At 49.9% G+C, this 15,922-nt stretch overlaps 1 protein-coding gene across 6 annotated transcripts in view; it reads right to left on the reverse strand.

Annotated features, from left to right (window-relative positions):
* Positions 1–2,978: 2,978 nt before the first annotated feature.
* Positions 2,979–15,922, reverse strand: part of MORC2 (MORC family CW-type zinc finger 2) — a 38,116-nt gene continuing 25,172 nt past the window's right edge. The window contains exons 11-28 of one of the 6 annotated variants that reach the window (XM_046640445.1): positions 15,812–15,894; positions 15,156–15,241; positions 13,863–14,003; positions 13,614–13,768; positions 13,370–13,498; positions 12,741–12,846; positions 12,294–12,426; positions 11,056–11,130; positions 10,591–10,971; positions 9,868–9,999; positions 9,331–9,385; positions 8,776–8,917; positions 8,420–8,647; positions 8,237–8,330; positions 4,517–4,705; positions 4,331–4,424; positions 3,699–3,764; positions 2,979–3,234 (exon numbers count right to left, since the gene is read on the reverse strand). In XM_046640445.1, coding sequence (XP_046496401.1) covers positions 3,739–3,764; positions 4,331–4,424; positions 4,517–4,705; positions 8,237–8,330; positions 8,420–8,647; positions 8,776–8,917; positions 9,331–9,385; positions 9,868–9,999; positions 10,591–10,971; positions 11,056–11,130; positions 12,294–12,426; positions 12,741–12,846; positions 13,370–13,498; positions 13,614–13,768; positions 13,863–14,003; positions 15,156–15,241; positions 15,812–15,894 — 2,249 coding nt within the window. In that variant the 3' untranslated portion in view covers positions 2,979–3,234; positions 3,699–3,738. The remainder of the gene's footprint in view (positions 3,235–3,698; positions 3,765–4,330; positions 4,425–4,516; positions 4,706–8,236; positions 8,331–8,419; positions 8,648–8,775; positions 8,918–9,330; positions 9,386–9,867; positions 10,000–10,590; positions 10,972–11,055; positions 11,131–12,293; positions 12,427–12,740; positions 12,847–13,369; positions 13,499–13,613; positions 13,769–13,862; positions 14,004–15,155; positions 15,242–15,811; positions 15,895–15,922) is intronic. The other 5 variants (XM_046640444.1, XM_046640443.1, XM_046640447.1 and 2 more) reach the window with 5 other exon arrangements.

Here is a 15,922-nt window from a genome sequence, read left to right on the forward strand (position 1 = left end):
TGAACTCTCAGCCAACACTGCTTGAACTACACGTCTGAACGACAGTCGCGTCTCTCAGGGAACTGGAGCCAAAAAGCAGTGTAACTAAGACAGATATAAAGGAGGAATCAGAAAAGTTTTTCTCGGCCTGTTATTACCCCATGCCTTCCTTTGGTAAACAAAAATGTCAAACCCTTGTCCTGATCTGGTAATAAAGACAGTATTGACCCTAAAGTGGGGCTTTTAATCCTAAATCCATGAAACACTTAGGAGCTGAGGGGGTTGTATAAGGTGGACATTTTTCTGAGGACTTTGCCCCATGTTTTTCATCTGATTTACAAGAGTTCCTAACCCTAGATTCAGAACTGTAGCCTTGTACCAGAAGAGAAACTGGCCCATGAAGATGCTCAATCTCACTTAAATTAGTTCAAACCAACTGAAAAATCCATCACTTTCACCTTTCAGATTGGTAAACAGTTAAGAAGGAAGAGACCGTATACTGGCCAAGTGTGCAGGGGAAATCCACTGTTGATAGGAGGTGAAATTGGAAGTCTTTTCTGGAATGTATCTTAGGATTTTTAAGACATCTACCATCTGACACAGCCATTTCTCTCTTTGGAATTTATCCCATATACATACAGATCTGAGCTAATAAGGACACACACACACACAGAGATACTTATCACAGCATTTTTCATAAAATGTTAAAAACAACCCGTGTTTATAAATAGGAGACTGTTAAATGACAGTACATCCAAGACAAGGAAATGCTATGTGGTTGTTCAGAAGAATAAAGTAGACCCATATGGGCTATTCTGAAACAGGTGCCAAAATACACTAAGTGGGAAACAGGCAGGAACAGAACAGAGTGGATGTGTATTTGTGCGCTCAGGATGGAGAATCTCTCCAGGGAGAAAACGAGGATCAGGGGTGGGAGGAGGGAGCTTTGCTTTTCGCGGTCCAAACTTTCATACTGCTTGAATTTTTTCCGCGTGCACGTCACCAAACAAACCCTAAAGAAAGTCCCCCTCCCTGAGTCCTTAAAAGCAAGGGTTGCTGCCTTCATTCACCTCCTTCCTGCCTTGAACTAAGGACCTCCCTGCCACAGAGCAGCCAGACCATCTCCTTCCTCCCCGGCCGTTGGACAGTTCTAAGCAGGTCAGCTATCCAGTGACTGCCAAAGGGGAGGGACCCCTGCATTTTACCTTCCCACCCAGGATGGCAGCTCTACCTGGCAAACGCTGCATTCAGCACAACTGTGGTTGGATTTAAACAGCACAGTGGGCACATCCAGAAGCCGAAGCTAAAACTGAAATTCAGTGTTTCGGTTTCTGTGGATGTCAAGGAGGGTGAAGACAGGAAACAGTGAAGAGGGTGGAGAATTTGAAGACAGTTTAAGCTAAAGTGGTGGAAAGAATGAAGAGGAGAAAGGGACTGGATTTTACTAAGAGAAGAAAACAGACTGAGTTCAGGAGTCTCACCAGTAAGTTTATGGTATTGCATTTTGATTACAAGTGTGTAAATAAAAAGCTTGAGTATTACCCTCTGGTAAAAATACAGAACCAACTTCCGTTGAGATTAAAACAGTAGGTTTAGGGACAAAAATGGACCACGTGCTGCCTGGAATGAAGAGAGCGAGCTGAACAGGAGAGTAATCACCAGCTCAAGAAACCCCAAGACTCCTAGAGAATCTTCCGGAGGAAGAGGTCAGGGTCTCTCTGAGTGGTAGTTCCCCAAACAGCCCTCAGAGGGATGTGGTTTGAGGAAGCCCCAAACCCACAAGTCACGGGCACTTCTGGCCACGTGCACTGGTGGGTGGCGGCCTCCCTCACCAGTGCTTCCCAGTCTCCTGCAGACTCAGAGGGCGGCGTGGAGGCCACTGCTGACCTGGTGTAGGCAGATGCCAGAAACACACTGAGGTCTGAATCGAAGCCCAATGGTACAAGGTCATAGTTGTTGTGCCTTCAGAAAACCCAAAGTCCCCAAATAAAGAGAGAGAAGAGAGTTGGGGGAACTCAAACCAGAATTTTTTCCAATGGTCGTTAAAGAGAAAACTCAGCAACTCTTGCCTTTGTCTTTGACCCTGAGAAGTTGCCTGACGGACACAGCCGTGGGAGGCTGTGACCGGACAAGAGGGAAGGCCTGGTGTGCTTCCCGCAGAGCTGTTTCTAGAGTCCCTGCTGCCCACATCCCACACCTGTGGGCCAGGGAGGCTCAGTGACCCCCTCCTGTCTGCCCCAGAGCAGGGACCTTGACTGGGCACAGGGGGCCAGACAGGGGAAGCAGTAAAGGAAAAAGCAGCAGCAGCGGTAGCAGGTTCTCCAAGTCAGCCAGCAGCATCCAAGGCAGCCGCGCTCCCTCAGGACTCTGCCACATGCACAGGTGGAAGCTGCCACCAGAGCAGCACCAGGGGCTCTTTCACACACAAGGTCCTTTCCTAAAAGGAATCCTTTGGAATTCAAACATTCAGTGTGCTAACCAGGTCAGCAGTCTGACCAGAGTCGGATCTGTCTACTCCTCAAGCTGGACTCGTTTCTGAGGCGGGAAGCCTCACTGTCCATGCTTAACGGAGGAAATCGCTCCAGCGGGGAGAACTTGGGTGGTGGGCAGGGAGGGTGAACAGGAGGATCCCTCCTTCCCCAAGCCATGAAGACCGACAGCTGCTCAGGCTGCCACTCACATCCCTGACCTGAGATGGGAGCCACAAGAGGGAGAGCAGCTCAGCACTGAGCCGCTTCCTGACCCCATGGCCCAACTTGGGGGTCCCCTGGATCGGAGCACTCTCTCCCTCCCCCATCCCTCAGATCCCCACACACTTCCTCCTCCGGGAGAGAAACCAGCCCCACCCCTGGATCCTCTCCAACTTCCAGATGGCAATGGATTCACCACAGCTTGAGGAGCCAGGAGCCAAGAGAAGCGCTCAGGCTTGGCATCCTGCTTCTCTGTCCTCTGCCCAAGAGTCACAAAAAAATGCATGGTCTCACAGCAGGCACAGCATCTTGTTTCTTTTAAAAAATAAATATTTATAAACTTAGGGAGGAAGATTCAAAGAATCAGAGTATCTTTCCCTCCAAAAGCACAAATGTCCCACGTGCATCGAACCAAGGTAAGTCCACCACCGCATAAATGAAACCCCAGGATCTCTGCCTTGAGGGGCAGGGGAACCGATCTCTGGCTCCGAGCCCCTTAGTCCCCCTTGGTGATGAGGTCCTCGATGTAGGCATCCAGCTCATCATCTGTGTTGATGTCAATGTCCTGGAATAAAGCAGGGCAGGGTCAGCCAGGGGTAAGGCAGCGGGGGCCCACCTCTCCGCCCTTCTCACAGCCCACGGGGCCTGAGCCCAGAATCCCCTCCCCCCCCCCCCCCCCCCCCCTTGGCTGTCACGCCTGTCCTGTCTTGGTCATTGCCCCCTCCCACACTGTGCACAGGTGATGCCTGGATTTCTTGCTCCTGCCCAGCCTCTCCCCCAAGTTCCCGGTTGCCTTAGATGTGTTGCAGGCTTCTCAGGCTCAATACATCCATAACAGCTCAACTGCACCACCCCACCCACAATGCTCCCATCTCCACAGAGGCCACCACCTTCCCTCCACCCAGGGGCTCAAGACAAACCAGAAGAGTCACCCTTGCTTCCTCCCTTTCCCTCAGATAGTACACATCTGCCCACTTCTCTCCCTCCTCACTGTCACCATCCAAGGTTCAGGCCACCAGAATCTCTCACCCAGACAACTGTGGGAACCTCCTCACTGGAGTCCCGGATTCTAACCTTCGCCCCCTCCAGGCCCTCCTACAACCAACCAGAGTAAATGTCTTAGATTGCAAACTGGATAGTGCCACACCCCTCCAGTGACTTCCCACCTCGTACAGGCCCCACCTCTCCTGTTGCCCACAGCTCCCTGCCTTGGGCCTTGGGTCCGCTCTTCCCTCTGTCCAAAGCTCTCACATCCCACTCTGGTATGACAGGTGCCACTCTCAGCTCAAACACCTCCTCAGAGAGGCCACCCTAATCAAGTGGCCGCCCCATTTTCCATCTCCCTTGTTATATTTACTTCATAACACTTCCTGCCATCAATAATTCTGTCTCCTCCAGTGGACTGTCAGGCTGTGACAGCAGAGACCTTATCTCGCCTGTCTGGTTCACCCGGTATCCACAGGACGGGCACAGTGCAGGCCCTCAGGGTCTACTGCCTGGATGAAGGACTGAGACTCTAGAGGGCACTCCCCGCTTCTGGGCCACCCAATCCCATCTGGGCGCCATCTGGAAAAGCGAAAACTTCTTTCTGTGTTACGGCTGGAGGGTTCTCAAACTAGGTTGTACGTGAGAATGTCTAAACAAGGGCAACAGTCTGGTACCATGGGTCCGGCTGGGAAGAGGCCCAGGCAGCCTGCACCACCTGCAGCCCTCCTGGTCAGGATGCTGTGCCGCCAGGGATGGAACCACAGATTCCTGTGAGTGGGAGAAGGGAGCAGGAGATACCCAGGCCCCCCTCCCTGAGGCACCAGGTAGACCAGCTGCAACGAGAGGGCTGCCTGGCTCACCTCCTGCACCTTTTGCAGGAGTGCCACGATGTTGGTCCTCAGCTTCTGCAGCTTCTCCTCTGTCTCGCGGAGCTTTCTCTCGGAGGTGCGCAGGCTCTCCTCGGAGGCCTTGGCCCGTGAGTCTGCACGGCTCTGGTAGGAATGGCACAGATTCTGGAGCCCCACTTCATACTGCTTGAAGTACTCTTTCTGTCAGGAGGGAAGCCAGAGGGTGAAGGTATGAGCCCACGGGCGTCCCCAGGGTCCTTCTAGATGGGCACTGGTGTCCCCAACTGGCTCAGCACAAGGATGGTCACCCTGAAGGGCTGTCAGGCACAAGGGTTAAGTGGTCTCTCTAGCTCCAGAGCAGAAAGTGCTCAGAGCCCACCTCGTGGCACTGTCCAGAGGACGAAGACGGGATCACACGTCTGAAGCACGAAGCAAAGTGCTTCGGCAGATAGAGAGCCCCGAGTAAATGTGAGGGCTGGTTCTTAGCATTCCAGGTGGCACGAGAAGGACAACAGACTCAGTCTCCCAGCCCAATCATACCTTCCTAACTTCACAATAGCCCTTTCGGCATTTCCAAGTCACACTCAATAATGTCAGACCAAAAGTTCTCTTCTACAAATATTTATCAAACATCTACCAACAGGAGAAACCTCCAGGTTTGTGTAGTATATTTATACAGCATCAGAACTTTTTACTATCTCCTCTGAGTATCTGAAACTTCCAAGGGATGGGGTAGTAATATTAACTAGCGGTTTTTCTAGACAGGAGGCTTTTCAAACTTTCAGAAGCTGGCACAACACTTGTTTCAAATGAAATGTCACATGGAATCTCAGTGTAAAAAACAATTTAGGAAGTATCTCTTTATGTTTAATTTATTTTCAAAGTTCACATTTATAACATTATTGATTTACTCATAAATCACTGGTGAGACTGATGAGGCCATTCTGATGAACACAAACCCACAACCAGCAGGCCCTGGCTGACCACTGCAGTCTGACCAACTCCAGCATTTCTTTACTTCTCTAGACATGTGTGAACTACCTAGCACTGAGCAGCTCCTGACTACTGTTTTTAAAAAGCGTTGCAAGTATTTAACTGTGTCATTCACGTTACAACTAGAATATCATCCTATGAAACCAGGATGGCAAGAGAAACTTCAAGTGCTCACAAAAAATAATTCACAAAAAATAATTACCTTGGCAGCACAAAATAAATGTTTGAGCAGGCTCCAAAAGTATTAAAATTCAGTATACATCATCTTCAGCTGACTGTGATTTGTATTAGTTTTTTTTAACTTTTTATTTTGAGGTAATTATAAATTCACATGCAGTTCTGATATTACTTTAAAAATATATATGTATCTGAATCTAATATCTGCAGGACCCCTGAGGGCTTTATGGAACTCCTAGGCCAGCACCATGGGAAAAAGGACGGTTGTTTACAGAACGACAAGGACATAATGCACATTAAACATTAGACTCGGTGCTGTGTCCCTGATGTTAAAAAAATTAAAGTTTGCACTCTTTTAGACATCACAACTGGGAGGCTATAAAGTTGATGCATTGGGTACACCTCCTTTTACAAGCACAAACTAATAGACTATTTTAGGCTCAGATGCTCAGATGCTCCTGCTGACTGTTTTGGTCTAAGCAGTCAACCCTGCTGCAGGGATCCCACTGTACCCAGGCTCTGCTCTGAATCTGGCAACAAGTGTAAGCCAAAAGCAACAAATCTGACTGACAAGAGGATGCCATGCCGACCTGGCCGGCTCATCAGCCCTTTGTTCCTGGGATCTGCAGAGAGCACCTGCAGCCTGAACAAGGGCAAGAGTTGAGGCATGGAGCTTTCTGTGAGGCCACCACGACTCTGCCATCTTTTAGCTTCATTGCGTGCAGCCTAATACCGCCCCCAATCTGGCAGGTATACTGTGCGAGGAGGAACCATGCTAAAAGCAAGCCCTTGTCCGAAAAAGAAGTAGCTGGTTCAAATCTGGGCTCCATCACAACAGACTCTTCGCCTCTCTGAGCCTTAGTTTCTTCAACTCCTAGCCTCACTTCCTTTTTTTAAAGTAGAATGGAGATAAACGCCATGTTTTTCTCTCTGGCAAACTCTATCAAGCACACAGCTGCTGCACAGGGGCCCGACACCTTGAACATACCAGTCTTGCAGTTTCAACTCCAGCTCTCTTCTCAAGAAATGCCTCCCTGGAAAACTTAACTATTCCTGCCGTAGAAACATCCCACTTAATGGGGATGCAGCTCCAGCCCTGGCCTTCCCATCCCCCCAAGTGCCAGTCCCCAACTGGGTGTCCCCAGAAATGTCCTGCCAGCACTTCCAGCCCAACATGATCAAATCACAACTCGTCCTCCTAACCCTCACCCTCTCATCTCTCTCCCAGTTAACTGCTTTGTCATCAACCTCCAATTCCCACAGGCCTGAGACACAGGGAAGCATGTGGCCTCTGCCTCCTCCCCCATCACTTGTCTTCAATCACCTCTGACACGGCCCTTTCACCCGCGAGTCCCCTCCCACCACTCTGGCGCTCATTCCGTTCCCTCAACCTCTGACCTTCTACAACCAGAGCAGCCGCCTTGCCCCTGTATCGTCCATCCACTCTCCCTACCTAAACACGCTGCCTGCCAGGAGAGTTACCCGCGTAGGGGCAGGGTCAGCAGGCTACAGCCCATGGGCCAAATCAGCCTGCTGCCTATTTTTGTAAATAAAGCTTTACTGGAGCACAGCCACATCCACTCCTTTACATACGTCTATGGGGGCTTTCACGCTATAATGGCAGAGTTGAACAGTTACCACAGAGACCGTACAGCCCATAAACCTGAAAATATTTGCTAACTGGCCCTCTACAGAAGAAGTTTGTTGACCCCTGCCCTAGACATAGTTCAGACTGACAATTCCATCAGCGCAAACCTTTCCCTGGCCCTCCATTTCATACAGAGGTTAAGCCACTGTGCCTAAGATGGGGCATTCAAGACACATAATGTCCTGGCTCTCAGGCCCCTTCTTCCCTAAATGCTCACCATGCAGTCTGCTGCCTTGACCCCCAACTGCCCTTTGATCCCTCTGAGCCTTTGCTCACAAAAGTCCCCCTGCCTCAAACACTCTGTCACTTACATAGGCACTTGCTAAAACCCATGTTTTCTTCAGACTGAATCACTCTCTCCCCTTCCCCCAGGCTGCCACGGCCCTCCTGCCCACTTCCACAGCACCTGCTGCTCTCGGCCTCATGTCTAGCTTCCTGCTAAAAATCCAGTCTCTACTGAATTCTTAAGCCACTTGGAGGCAGGACTCTCTTTTGCTGCTCCAGCACTGAGGCGCCACATCAGCATTTGCCAGGTGCTTATCTCCACACATCACAAGCTCCTCTATACCCCTCCGAGTGACATTTTAGGCACTTTGAGCCTAAGCTCTTCACAGTTTCCTGGGACAGGTTTACTCCCTCTGCCAGTGCAGAGTTAAAGGGATGTAGGTACTCATTGTAAAATGTCAAACCAGGCCTGCTGTCCCTAGGACTCCGTCCCCGCATGTCACCAGCTGCACACCAGAGTCATGTCCAGCTAAGCCACTTCTTTCTCACAACGTAAAGTCTCCCTTTCCCTTCCCTCAGCAGAAGAAAAGGAAGCTGGCTGAGGGGGAAGGGGCACAGAGCTGAGAGGTCGCAATCACAAGCACAAAGGGGCACACAGAGTACAGAACCAAAGGTCAGGCCAGACTCACCAGAGGAAAGGAGATTAGCTCATCTGAATTCATAGCACTCAGCTCCTTCTTAGAGATGGGGAAACTTGGAGGCAGGAAGTACCGCAAACAATTCCTAAACAAGAAAGAAGGGGAACAGGAGTTCAGAATGGCATGGAGGGGGTGGAGAGCCACTGATGGCCCTGGAAGGGATGACACACGCACCGAAGGATCTGGACGAGCAGGTCAATGGTCTCGTGGTTGGTGCTCGGGGCGGTGGTGTCAGGCTCAATGCGAATGCAGTCTGAAGTGGAGGGCTCTGCCAGAGCTACAGCCTGCTGGGCCACTGCCGCCGCCTCCTCCTCCTCCCCGCCCTCCTGCTGCGTGTCGGGGCTCTGATACTCCGGGGAAGGGGGCTTCATCAACCGCACGTCCTCGCTACCTTTCTCCACCCTAGGAAGGACACAGTGCTTGTGTCACGTGTCCCAGGCTCCCAGGATAGCCTACCTGCAGTGGGTCAGGATACCACCTCCCTCTGCCCTGCCCAGCTCTGTCAACCCAGCCTCTCTTAAGCACGTTACCAGCGGTCTCTTGGTGTCGTGTCTGTGGGCACGTAGTCAAACTTCACCTTCCACCGCACCACATTCTTGCCCACTTCTACAGCTGTGACACGGCCTGTGTACCACTCCCTGTTCACACGCACCTCCACATGCAGCCCTTTATCTGAGAATGGGGACAGGGTGCGAGTCAGAAAAGTAGAGTCCCCCACTCAGCCAGCGTACCTCGAGAAAAGTCATCCCAGGGTTCACAAGGACAAGAACCCCAAGGCGCTTGACCCCACTATGACAGGGACATGGATCCCAGCCACCTTGGTCTCCTTCCCCATCTGTCACGAGGGTGTCAAAGAGCAGCAAGATGAGTGACTTTCAGAGGTGAATGCCAAGGAATTAATGCTAAAAATAAACACGAGGGCATGCTATCTTCAGAATTCTTCTTAGAATTAGATTTGGAACCACTGTTGCATGAGAGCCCAGAGCCAGGAAAGCCTCCCTAAGCCTTCCGGATAAGCTGCTGCTGGCCGAGAGGCCCCACTTCCCACTTCCCCCACAGGCTGCCAGCTACCTCCCTGAACTCACCTTTCTGAGCCCTCTTGAGCTCAGCTGAGTCCTCCTCTCCAGCACTGTCTGAGAGCTGCAAGGAGAACAGAGTCTGTCAGGGGCATCGCCAGTGCCCATGAAGAGCAGACTTTTGCATGACTGGCCACCCAGGGTCATCAGCCATCACCTCACATCATCATATGTGGCCATTTAAACACCATGCCTCACCGAGAGCTGCTCTCTAAACCACTATCTTAGGTATCTACACTTCTGCCCCCTTTACAAATGAGATAACAGGCAAGGGGCAGGATGTCACAGACAAGGGAAAGCAAAGGGTTTTCAAGCCTCCCTGATCTCCAGCAGCGCGACCTCAGGCCTGTGATTAGAGCCAGAAGCCAGTCTTGCTCAGGATCCTACCTGACACCACGTTTCTAGTCATCTGTGTGACTGAGAGTCCTTCAGAGATGAACTGGGCTTCTGGAAGGCTCAGGTCACAGAAGACAAACAGAGCAGACTGTAGGTGGTGGGTGGAGACCCTGGCAGGGAGGCTGTGACCACCTCACCTTGCCCACCTACCTCGTTCAAGTCCTTCTTTTCCTCCTTCACTGCAAACTTGCCCCGCTTGGACCTCTCCTTCCTCCTTTCAGCCTCTTCCTCAGCTTCTTCCTCGTCAGAGACCCCAAGAGTCCGCTTCCGAGCAGGAGTGGCCTACAGTAAGAGGAGCGGGAACGTGATGGACCCTGTCAGCCCTTGAGCTACAGGAAGATTCCAACTGGCCTTAAAGGAGCTGTTCAGAGAGGGGCTTGTACATCTCTCAGTCCCCACCAGGGCTGAGCAGCCCTGACATTACTCAGCACACAGCAACCTCCTAGGCCCTGGGTCCATGGGGACATTTGCTCAAAGCTTTTGTCATTTGTCATAAGGGAAGCCTCTCAGTTCACTCCCTGCTTAGCCTGCCTGGCTTCCCTAAGACACACCGACCACCGCTGCAGCCCACCAAGGCTGTCTGTCACCAGGTCGCCAAACTATGCCCACAGTGTGAGAAGCTGATAGAGGGGACTCCAAGTTCGTGGCAGACCAAAACTCAGAGGGAGCAGTGAGGAGCTCCCTGGACAAGGAACCAACCAGCTCTGTGCCTCTGACCAAGTGCCTTCAGCCACCTAGACGCCTCCTCAGGGGCAGTGGAGCAGCTTTAATCACTCATCTCCACCGAGGCTCCCCCAAGACAGCCCTGACACTCACAGATTCCGTTCCTAGACCACGAACGGGGGCTGGGGTGGAGAAGGAAAAGCATCTCACCGGGGAGAGTTTACTGGGTGGCTCTGGCTTCTTGACCACTGGAGTCTTGACGACTCTGGGGGCAGGGACCTCCTGAGGGCTCTTGGAGTTGGGCAGCAGAGATGGTGACGGCGGCTGCACGAGAGGGGCAGGCCGGGGCGCAGTCTTAACTGGAGTGTTAGCGGGCTTTCGGGGTGCCTCGGGTGGCTGGAGCAGCCTGGATGTACTGGCCTCCTCGCGGGCTGTCAGGGCAGGAGGCTTTGGGGCGCTGCTGAGGACAGGAGCCTTTCGGGGCTGGCTGGCTGGCCTGGGAGCTTGCAGGGAAGGAGGTCTGCTCGGGGCATTCTTGATCACTGCAGGTAAAGGAGGTGACCGAGGACGCTGAGGTCTACGCGCAGGTTCCTAAGAGAGGCCGAGAGAGAGTGAGAACACTGATCCTAGCATGAGACACCTGAGGAAAAGCCCCTCCCCTGGCCCTGGGTCTACCTCAGTGGAAGGTCTGGTGGTCACTTCTAAGGGCAATTTCTTCAGGTCAGCTTGGGAGCGGATAGGTGTGGTTTTCTGCAGGACAAACATGCTGATGAGGTTGTTTGCATAACTTGGTACATTTAAGCAAACTTTCTGGATCTCCACTATGTCTGGGACAGTGGGCAAATTTAAAAAAGAAAACCTGGGCCAAAGTCCTACTATAACAAGCCTCCCATTCTCATGGGGACAACAAAAAATACACAGACACTAAACCATCAGCAAATTACAGGATTCTATGTGATTAATCCAGCAACTGAGACCAGGAGAAAGTATCAATGGATGAAATTCCTATTAAAGAAGCCAAAAAAGGTGGGAAAGGCCTGTGGACAGGGCCAGAAAAGACAGGTGGGATTCAGCAGAGAGGGAGGCACAAAGAAGACGTCCAGGTTAGTGAGAGCATCTGTGCAGACACAGAAGCCAGAAAGGGAAAAGCTTTTACAATAAATATGATAAAGGGTTGACACCCATAAATATACCCCCAAAACCCGATAAATCAATTAAGAAAAAGAAGACAATAAGCAATTCTAAAAGAAACGTAAATAGACATATAAAAAAATTGTCCAATTTTAGAAATATGAAAGAAATTCAAATTATAAAACATATATCTTTGCCTATCAAATATGCAAAAACATTTAAAAATAAATGTACTGCTGGTAAACAAAAATTAACAGATCTTCTGGAGGGTAATTAGGAAATAGATATAAAAAGCCATAGAATATTACAAACCCCTTCACCATTTCAAATTTACCTCTAAAAAATTATCCCAAGAAAATAATTATACACTAAAAAAAAAATGTGTGTCACGTGACATCCGTCATGATCTCATTTCTATTTAAAAATATATATATGTATTTATATGTATGTAAGCAGTCATAAAAAGTTTGAAGGATATGTGGTTAATGGTGGGTGCCTCTAAGGTAGCATGTTCATTTCGTGGAGTTTCAAAATATTCTAAATGAATTGGGCCACTTTGTAATATATGAACAAAATAGTTTGTTTTTTTAAAGGAATAATCAAGATGTATTTGAGAACGAGCACGCCTGGAGATTGGGCTTGGAAAGCTTTGGCAGCACTTGTGGATGAGTGAAGGGTGAAACTGAGCCTGAGGGAAGAAGGGAGCTACTGAGGGTTCCTGTTCCATCCAGGACAGACCCCTGACGTAGGCTGGCTCTGCCCACTGCCCATGACCCACGCACCTGCAGGGCCTCCAGCTTCTCCTGCTGCTGGCGAATTTTCTCTGTCAGCTGCTTCTGCTTCTCTTCCTGTGTCTTCATGTCCTTTCTCAATGTCCCCAGGGGAACCTTCTGCTTCTGTTCAGAAGCCTCACACCTGTAGAGAGAAGGTGCTAGGGAGACTGTGCCAAACAGGGCTCCAGCTAGGGCAGGGTCCTTCCTCCTTAGCCAACCCATGCTGTCTCTCGCCAGAGCAACCACTTCAGACTTCCCAAGTGCACAGAATTAATACTCACTGCAGGACACACGTCTATTCTTATTTCTGGGGCACTTATTGCACGCAGTAAGACAGAGATGTAAGGATATGAGCACTGACCTCAAGAAGCATAGTGAGTTATTTACCCAAAGAGTAGAGAGAACACAGGGGAGCGGGGAGATAGCCACAATCTCGCTGTTAGAGAAAGTGCTCACCGGTCCTGCTCAGGATCAGGGTTCATGGAGCAAACCCAGGTATCAGGGTAATCTTTTTCCACAGAACTCAGCTGGAAGGGGAGGGTCCGCCACTTCAGACACAAATCTGTGACACAGAACACACCCCCCCAAACGTCAGCCATGCCCACCAACAATATTTGTGATCAGGTTCTTACCAGCCGGGCCCAAAGCAAAGATGCCACTGACTTTCCATGCAAAGATCTTCAGTCTGGCTCCAACTCTGCCTTCCTTACAGAATAGTAATTCTTCTCAGGAACAATGATTCCCGCAAGGATGGAAACTTTACATCATGGACTCTCAGTGCCCCCAGCCCCTCTCCCTCCTCCAGCAGAATCCTGGCTCAGTCATCACTCACACTATTAACAATCTGGCACCATACCAAGTGAGGCCTGGCGGGTTAGATGACCTTCCGCCTCATTCGAGAGGAACAGGTGGAACTCAGCACAACCCCAACACTGAGCTCCCAGGGCCATCGTCAGACAGACTCACATCCCTAGTGGGACCATAAGTCCATGAATGTCAGTCCAGTCAGGAGGCCAGCACAGAGAGAAGAGGGCCATGGACTGTGACGGAAAGGAGTCAGGAGGAGGTCAGGACCACGGACTCACCACACTGAATGGTGGTTGGGATTTCCATAGCTCTCCGGCGTTTGTAACGCAGCTCACTGGATGGGGGCTGGTTCCAGTTGGCAGAGAGGTAGCCAAATTCATCCCAGAACTTGATAATTCCCCTCTGAGCTGGAAGGCAAACACCCACACACCACATTAGGAGCCAGCCTCTCACACTTCCTAAAGTCACCCCCTCAGGCAGTGAGAGTATCCTAAGGCTGCAGGTGAAGAGAATGGGCGTTACCAATGGCAATGTCCTTCCAGTACTGTGCCAGGTGCTCCCCCATGGCCCGCAGCAAGTGCCGGTATTCTTTGGCATCGGCAAAGTCCTGCTTGTTGTGCGTAGGCTCCAGGACCAGGTAGGGCACATCAACGACCCCAACAACCCCACCACATGCCCTGTAGGAAAGAAGACACAGCTCTGTCACCCCACTGGCCCAAATCCTCCCGCCATTAGCCTTGGGCTGGAAAGCCTTCCTTGGGCAGTACTCACATGCCGCCTTCCAGCTGTGGACCCACTTTCTCATACATCTTGATCAGGCGGCTACAGTTATAGATGAACATGCCATCTAGGTCACGGTGTTCAATGTTGACCCCAAAAACAAAATTCAGTTCCTTAGGTTCTTTAAGTGCTCTGAGAAGATAAAAGATAAACTCAAGCAGATCAACCCACTAACACACAAACCATAGTGTTTAAGATGTGTTAATCTTAAGCTTAAACTTGAGACGTATTAAGCAAAAAGTTTTGCGTTTCTGTTCAGCATGTCACCTGTTAGACTTGGTAGCGATATGCACTGTGTAGGGACTCTAAGCATCCCTAATTAAAAGCATGTAACTTTGGCTTTTGGTAACAAAACAGAGACGGATTTAGGTATGAATGGGATACTGGGAAGCTGCTGCAAATCTCTGCAAAGATAGTTACATGGTGGAATAAACACAAGGTTATCTGCATACTTACTCCACTAATGTGACTGTAATTCATTTTAAAAAGGCAAAAATTGACAAAAAACAACGGACACATGTGAGGGAAGAGACCATCATGTGATAATTGTCAACAAAATCGTAGAAGCTGAAAAGCAGATGGATGAGCAGTGGACTGACTCAGACGAAAGAAACCTGAAACCTACACCTGTGGCAAGGAGGCCAACAAGAAGCAAGCCAGGAATTCAAGGCCCAGAGCCTGGAGAGGCTCCAGACATGGAGGTGGGACACAGAGAAAATTTAATAAGCCAGGACAAATGCCCATTCAAGATGAAAGAGGTACAAAAACTCAATCTATAGCATTATTTCACATTTGTAACCAGAAATAAAAAATTAAGAGTGGGTATCACCAGGTGGCAGAAGTATAAGGGAGTTTTAAAATTATATTTCCTAAATGTTCTATATTTTACAAGTTTTATACAATGAACACTTTATATATCCTTTAAATAAAAAGAAATAAGGAAAGGAAGAGGGAAAGGAAAGGGGCAGGGAGAGAAAAGGGGAAGGGAAGAAAGAAAAGATGAGAGTTGCCAGTGAGGAAGGTCTGGTGTTCAATTCAAGCTGCTGGGCCTGCCCTGCCTTTTCTCAGCTCAAGGAAAAAGTGAGCTAGGAAGAAAGCTCTCTCCTGCAGTGGGCATTTGACAAGCATTCTCGTTCACAACAGTAATGGCTTTCTCAAAGGGATCTTTGTGACAGACCGGCAACCTCATGGGGTGGACAGGGATTCCTCAAGCACTTTAATTGTCAATAATCAGTACAAAAGCTACATAATTTTAACAGACCAAAGGCCAGCCCTGGCACTCACCGCTGCTTGGCCTCCTTGATCCGCTTCTTGACATCGGCTTCTCTGCGCAGGGTAATGGCTGTGTTCTGGACCTGCCGCAACATCACCTGGAAACGTACATTGGCAACAAGTGACGGGAGGAGGTGCTTTGGGCCACAGCAAGTAATATGATAACAACTATCTAACACTTCTCAATTTAAATCACACAGATGCAAAAACAAACCTGGAGATTTACTTCTTTTCTCCAGAAAATCATCCTTGCTGGAGACAAAGTCATAAGCTGTGTTTCAAATGGCCAGGCCTACTGACTAGGAAGGAGGAAACATCTCCAACTGAAACAACAGTCTATGGAGGTGTGTGTCAGACCTGGAGGGGTAGAGAACCGCTCTACCCTCACTACTGAGTATCACCTAGGGCAAGCGATCCTCTTCACTTCAATTTCTCTTTCTATAGATTGAGGATACTAATAGTGTCCACCTCATAAGATAGTTGGGAATGCTGAAATGATTAGCCAAGATTTTGCCATACAATGTGTTCAACAGTGACTATAAAAACATCATAACATCCCATTTTCAGCTTTACGGTGAGCAATCTACGGCCTAGGCCTGAGCCAGGCCAGCTCTGAGATCCTAATGCCAGAAATACTGGAGAACAGCTGCACGGGCCTGGAGCCTTACCCTGGAGTCTCGAGTGAGGTCTCCACCTAGGCGTAGCTCCAATGTCCGAGCTTTGCTCTCTGCTTCCCGTGCCTTCTCTTCAGCTGAAACCCGGAAGAAACCATGATAAGG

The sequence above is a fragment of the Equus quagga genome, chromosome 15 (genome assembly GCF_021613505.1).
Source record: "Equus quagga isolate Etosha38 chromosome 15, UCLA_HA_Equagga_1.0, whole genome shotgun sequence".
Lineage (NCBI taxonomy): Eukaryota > Metazoa > Chordata > Mammalia > Perissodactyla > Equidae > Equus > Equus quagga.